At 55.0% G+C, this 6,107-nt stretch overlaps 1 protein-coding gene across 1 annotated transcript in view; it reads right to left on the bottom strand.

Moving 5' to 3' along the window:
* Positions 1–6,107, bottom strand: part of NOTCH3 (notch receptor 3) — a 92,648-nt gene that overhangs the window by 42,531 nt on the left and 44,010 nt on the right. Inside the window, exons 4-13 of the mRNA XM_007957670.2 lie at positions 5,775–5,917; positions 5,357–5,695; positions 4,718–4,840; positions 4,399–4,632; positions 2,972–3,127; positions 2,703–2,888; positions 2,061–2,174; positions 1,728–1,841; positions 1,055–1,288; positions 753–863 (exon numbers count right to left, since the gene is read on the bottom strand). Of these exons, the coding sequence (XP_007955861.2) occupies positions 753–863; positions 1,055–1,288; positions 1,728–1,841; positions 2,061–2,174; positions 2,703–2,888; positions 2,972–3,127; positions 4,399–4,632; positions 4,718–4,840; positions 5,357–5,695; positions 5,775–5,917 (1,754 nt within the window). The remainder of the gene's footprint in view (positions 1–752; positions 864–1,054; positions 1,289–1,727; positions 1,842–2,060; positions 2,175–2,702; positions 2,889–2,971; positions 3,128–4,398; positions 4,633–4,717; positions 4,841–5,356; positions 5,696–5,774; positions 5,918–6,107) is intronic.

Below are 6,107 nucleotides of genomic sequence, written 5' to 3'. Positions count from 1 at the left end.
CATGGAAGAGGTAACTATCAGGAGGAAGTGGGAGGGGAGCTGTTGCATTGGGGTAAATTGTAGTCAATGTCATGAGACAAAGTGTATGTGAACTGCTATATGGAAAGTGAATTTGCTCTGTAAACTTTCACCCAAATCACAATAAAAAAAAGAAAAAGAGGAGAAATTTGGAGAAAGAAATATGGACAGAGACACAGTAGAGAGAGGATGTAAAGACGGAGGCAGACTGGAGTGATGCGTCTACAAGTCAGGAAGCACCCAGGGCCACCAGCCTACTAGAAGCTGGAGAGACAAGGAAGGATCCACCCCTAGAGCCTTCAGACACAGCATGGCCCTGCCAACACCTTGATTTTGGACATCTGGCCTCCAGAACTGTGAGAAAATACATTTCTGTTGTTTTAGGACACCTAGTTTATGGTACTTAACATATGGACCTTATTCTCACCCTGCACAAACTCTTCTTATTCAAACTAGGACAATCATGTCCACAACCCAAAGCAGCCTTGTCCCAGTCAACCTCATCCACAAACTTATACAAAGTCATTTCTACATCCACAAAGAATTACATTGGCCCCACCCAGAGATACCCTCACATATGTTCCAGGATAATCTTGAGCCAATGCAAGGACAGCCACAGGGCAGAAGGGAGACAATGTGACTTGGACACGTGTGCTAAGAGAGGGCCATGACCTGGCCAACAGGTGACTTCATCTCCCTGTAAAGACTCCTTCCCAAGGCAGCCGCTCACTCACCTGTGAAGCCAGGCTGGCAGACACAGTCATAGCGGTTGACGCCATCACGGCAGACCCCAAAGGTGCAGGGGTTGCTGGCACAGTCATCGATATTCACCTCACAGTTCACACCTGGGGGGAGGGGAACATAGCAGGGACCAGCTACCACTGTGGCCCCCCAAGGTACCCCACTGTCAAACTCTCTGTGCCCTTCCAGGTGTGCTGTCCCCAGTCCTTTCTGCCCCGGCCCCATACCCCATCCCCAAACCCTCTGTGCCCCTCCAGGTGAGTTGTCACTGTCCCAGCCCAGCCCCTGGCCCCACCTGTGGTGCCTGGTGGACATCGGCAGAGGTATTTGTCTACCAGGTCTAGGCATTTTCCCCCGTGGCGGCAGGGCTGGCTGCGGCACTCATCCACCTGGCTCTCGCAGCGCGTGCCGGTGTACCCCGGGGCACAGGCGCACGAAAAGCTGGCGATGCCGTCCACACAGCGCCCGTGGTGGCAAGGGTCCGGCAAACAATCGTCGATGTTTAACTCACACAGGGTGCCCTCAAAGCCTGCAGGTCAGGAGGGTCAGGCTCCGCCCACAGCCCGGGTCCTGCCCATAGCTGTGGCTCAGCCCAATATTGGCTCCGCCTGCCACAGGACCCGCCCACGGGGCCATCAGGAGGGCTACCTCCACTCAGGCCTAGCTCCCATCCTGCCTCCAATCCATCTAGCTAAAAGTTAGGGTCCCTGACCATGACCCTCCCAAAGTTCTTACACAGTCTGGAGGTGGAGGTACATGGGAGGACCCTGGTGGGGGACAAAGGGGTGTGGACCCATCCTCTCTAGTTACACTAGTCCTGGACCCTGCTGGACCCTTTGGCTCTCCCCTAGCCTTTTCTTGGCCTATGTCCACCATTAGCTCCTCCCCCAACATGTCATTGGCTCCACCCCACCCCCTCAAGCCTTACTTGTGCATAAATCCATCACCAGCCCTCGCCCTGCCCTCACCCTCTGCACAGCGGCACTCATAGCCATCGGGCTGGTCCACGCACTTGGCACCATTTCTGCAGGGAGTGCTGGCGCACTCGTCCACATCCAGCTGGCACGTGGCCCCGCTGAAACCTGGGGGGGGGGGTCAAGGGGCGGTCCAGGCAGGGTCAGAAGCAGTCACTCCTCGCCACCCTTGCATATCTGGGTCTGGAAGCCCATTTACTTGGTTTTGAAGTAATTTCAAAGTTTTTCACAACATAGTTACTGGTCAGCACAACCTTACTCATGTCTGCACCCTCAGGGCCCAAACATTCCTGGCTCCCCCTTCCCCCTCTGGCTCAGGGGACTCACCTGAGGGGCAGGTGCAGCTGAAGCCATTAACTCGGTCCTTACAGACACCACCGTTGACACATGGACTGCTCTGACACTCATCTATGTCCACCTCACAAAAGGTGCCAGTGAAACCTGGGGAAGACAGGGGGATCAGGGCCATGGGGGCTACCCCGGTCTGAAAAAAGTCAAGAGAGAAGGTGGTCCCCGCCTTGTTCACAGACAGGCCCCTTGGGCCTGCACCTCACTCTCACCCTAATCCTAGATTCCGGTTTTGGACCCTCACTCCACTGTGGTTCCAGCTGGTCCAAGATTCCTCTAAGATTCCATATGTTTCTTCAGACCCTCCTCCCCAAGTCCAGGCCATACCCCCAGGCCTAGTCCCGTGCCTTGCCCCAACCCTGCCTGGTCCACCCTGATCTCACCACCAAAGCCCAGACTCCACTCCCAGTCCCCCTAAAGCTCCCCTATTTGGCCTCACCCCCAGCCCACTGACATTTCTGCTCTGGCCAGCCCCCACCTCTCCCAGGCTCTGACCTCAGTCTGTCAGGGTAGTGCCCCAAGCCCAGTCCCACCCCTGGCCCCCTCTGCTCCTTATCTACCTGCTCCAGTTGACCCTGTCCTTGGCCTCAGGCCCCGGCCCCTGACTAGCCCCACACGAACCTGCCATGCAGATACAGGTGAATTGGCCAATGCGATCAAGACACGTGGCCTGATTGCGGCAGGGCCCAGACAGGCACTCGTTGATATCGGTCTCACAGCGTGGGCCTGTGTAACCACGGCCACACTGGCACAGGAAAGAGCCCTGTGTGTTCATGCACCTGCCCAGGTGCTCGCAGGGGTTGGCTCCTGGGGGAGGAGGCATAGCTGGTATGGGTGTGGCCGATCCTGGCCCCGCCCTCCTCACCCACTCCCCTACAGCGCCCCCTAACCGATGGAGCACTCATTCACATCCTGATCACACGCTCCTCCCGTGAAGCCAGGGGGGCAGGTGCAGATGGCCCGGCCATTCACTGGGTTAGTGTCACAGATGGCATCCTCATGGCAGGGGTTACTGACACAGGCATCATCCAGGTGACACAGGAGCCCTAGGAAGGTGACAGGCAGAGGTCAGCGGTGGACCCTCCAAATCTGCCTAAAGGTCTCAAACTTTTAGACAGATTTTTATTTTATTTTGTTTTGTTTTATTTTCAATTTTTGCTTTTATCTGCATTATATTTTTTTTTCACTTTTTTCCAAGCATTTATTATTAAACATTTTAAACACACAGAAAAGTTGATAATTCATATACCCACCACTACTGTTAGCTCTATCGATCTGTTACCTATCATCTAACTGTCATTTGTCTACCTATCATCTATCTATCAGCCATCAATCTATCTTTCTTTTTGAACTGTCTGTAAATAAACTGCAACTATCTGCTTGCTGTTTTTAACTCTATCAAAGTTTTTCTGGTTATAAAAAGCTCCCACCCAAAAAAAGGGCTGCTTATGCACAGGAAGACAGCTCAGGGGGCAGGAGTGCATGGAGGGATGGACACAGGGAAGAGGTAACTATCGGGAGGAAGTGGGAGCAGAGCTGTTGCATTGTGGTAAATTGTGGTCAATATCATGAGACAGTGTATGTGAACTGTTGTACAGAAAGTGAATTTGCTCTGTAAACCTTCACCCAAATCACATTAAAAAAAAAAAAAAAAGCTTCCACCCACCGCAAGCCTTTGCTTTTGCAGGACCCTCTGCCTAGCAGGCCCTTCCCTCCATCTCCAAGTCCCCCTTCCCAAACACCTTCTCTGACCCTCATCCTTTGGAAAGTTGCCTTCTCAGATGTCATATACCCATGTATGATGTTGCTATCAGCTGCCTCTATCTCATGACAACCCCATGCCCCATGGAATGAAACGATGGCCAGTCTTGTGCCAGCCCCGTCACTGGTTGTGAATCAGACCATTGTGACCCACAGGGTTTCCATGGGCTGATTTTCAGCAGCAGATCGCCAGGCCTTTCTTCCTACTGTCTTATTCTGGAAGTTCCACTGAAATCATTTCAGCATCCGAGCAACACAAAAGCCTTCACTGACAGACAGGTGGCGAGTGGTGGCTGCGTGGAGATGGAGTGGCCAGAATGGAACCAGGTCTCCACTGACCCATCGTTGCCTCGGTTTTCTCAGTCATGCATGCCAATAGCTCTCATTCCCACAGTTCTAGCCCTGGGGCCATGGCCAGCCTCCTCCCAGGCCTCTCCCAGTCTCTTCCTTCCCCTAAAACCCAGCCTCCAGCATAATCTTTCCACTACTCAAGTTAGACTCCTTCCTTGCACCACTCAAGAGCTCCCTGCCGCCCACTGGGAAGATAGCCACTCACCGGTCTTGCCCATGGGGCAGGCGCAATAGAAGGAAGCCACGCGGTCGTGGCAGGTGGCCCCGTGGAAGCACACAGCCGTGGCACAGTCGTCGATGTTCTGGCTGCAGCTCTCCCCCGTCCAGCCGTTGACACACACACAGCTGTGGCCACCCATCGTGTTGAAGCAGGTGCCCCCGTTGTGGCAGGCGTTGGGCTGCAGCTGACACTCGTCCACGTCCTCTGTGCAGAACTGGCCTGTGGCGCACAGACACCCCAGTCCAGCCACCTGGTGTATGCCCATCGGGGTCTGCCACCCAGCTCCCTTCACTGGGGGACCCACCTGTCCACTCAGGGGGACACTGGCAGTTGTAGGTGTTCACGCCATCCACACACGTCCCTCCATTTAGGCACCGATGTCCCGGACAGTCATCCACATTCACTTCACAGTTTTGGCCCTCAAACCCTGATACGGGGGGAGAGGCAGGGTTAGGGATTGAACCGTGCCCCCCAAAAGATATGTGCTGTAAATCCTAACCCATATACCTGTGGATATCATCCCCTTTGAGAATAAAGTTTTATCATGTGAATGAAACCATTTTATCAGGTGAATGAAACTAATCAGTGCTGGGTGTGTCTTAAATTCCCTTTTGAAATATCAAAGGAGCAGATTAGGCAGAGACGTAAGGAGCACAGATTAAGGAAAAGATGGCACAGGGAGCAGCCACAAACTGAGGAAAAGCTGAAAGAGGCAAGAATTTCCCCAGAGCAGACAGAGAGGGTGCCTTGCCCTAGAGTTAGTGCCTTGAATTCAGACCTCCAGCCTCTTGAACCGTGAGACAATAAATTTCTGTTCATCAAAGCCACCCACTTGTGGTATGTCTGTTACAACAGGACTAAGAAACCAAAAGAGGCAGGGATGCCAATGGCTGGGCCAGCCCCCTGGCCCCTCCTGCTGGCTCCCCTAGCCCGTCTCACTCACCAGGAAGGCAGGCACAGTCATAGGTGTGCTCATCACTCTGCCTGCAGGTGCCCCCATTCCGGCATGGCGAGGGGGCACAGGGCACAGCGGGGATCTCACACAGTGGCCCCATGTAGCCAGCTGGGCACTGGCAACGGAAGGAGCCAGGCGTGTTGAGGCAGGTGGCCCCATGGCGGCAGGGCCCACCCATCCGGCACTCGTCCACATCACTGCGGCAGCTGCGGCCCTGGTAGCCCGTCGGGCAGGCACAGACGTAGCGTCCATCGGGCCCCACGGAGCAGCGGGCACCATGAGCACAGGGACCGCTGAGGCAGGGGTCCGGCAGGGAGCAGTCAGGGCCTGGAGGGGCCAGCGGAAGGTAAGCTTGGGACTGGTCACACCCTTGCGTGCCTCAGGCTCCCCTCCAGAACCCCGTTACCTCGGAAACCACGAGGGCAGCGGCAGGTGAAGCGGGCAGTGCCCGCCACCACTGAGCTCTGGCACACGCCGCGGCCAGCACAGGGGCCTGAATGGCAGGGGTCTTCCAGCTGACACTGCTCACCCACCCAGCCTGGTGGGCACCTGTGGGCAGAGATAAGTCAGTGGGGCAGGGCAGGGCAGGACACAGAGATACACACAAGACAGGCAACCAAACAACCCACCATGCACACATATTCATTTATGCATCAAGTATTTCCTGAGCTCCTGAGGGGCACTCTGGTGGTGTAGTGTCTAAGGCACTTGACTGCTAACCGGAAGGCTGGCGGTTCAA

This window comes from Orycteropus afer, unplaced genomic scaffold, assembly GCF_000298275.1.
Source record: "Orycteropus afer afer isolate SDZICR_OR568_19922 unplaced genomic scaffold, OryAfe1.0 scaffold00772, whole genome shotgun sequence".
NCBI lineage: Eukaryota > Metazoa > Chordata > Mammalia > Tubulidentata > Orycteropodidae > Orycteropus > Orycteropus afer.
The sequence above is the reverse complement of the archived record's forward strand: the minus strand, read 5'-3'. Positions and strand labels throughout refer to the sequence as shown.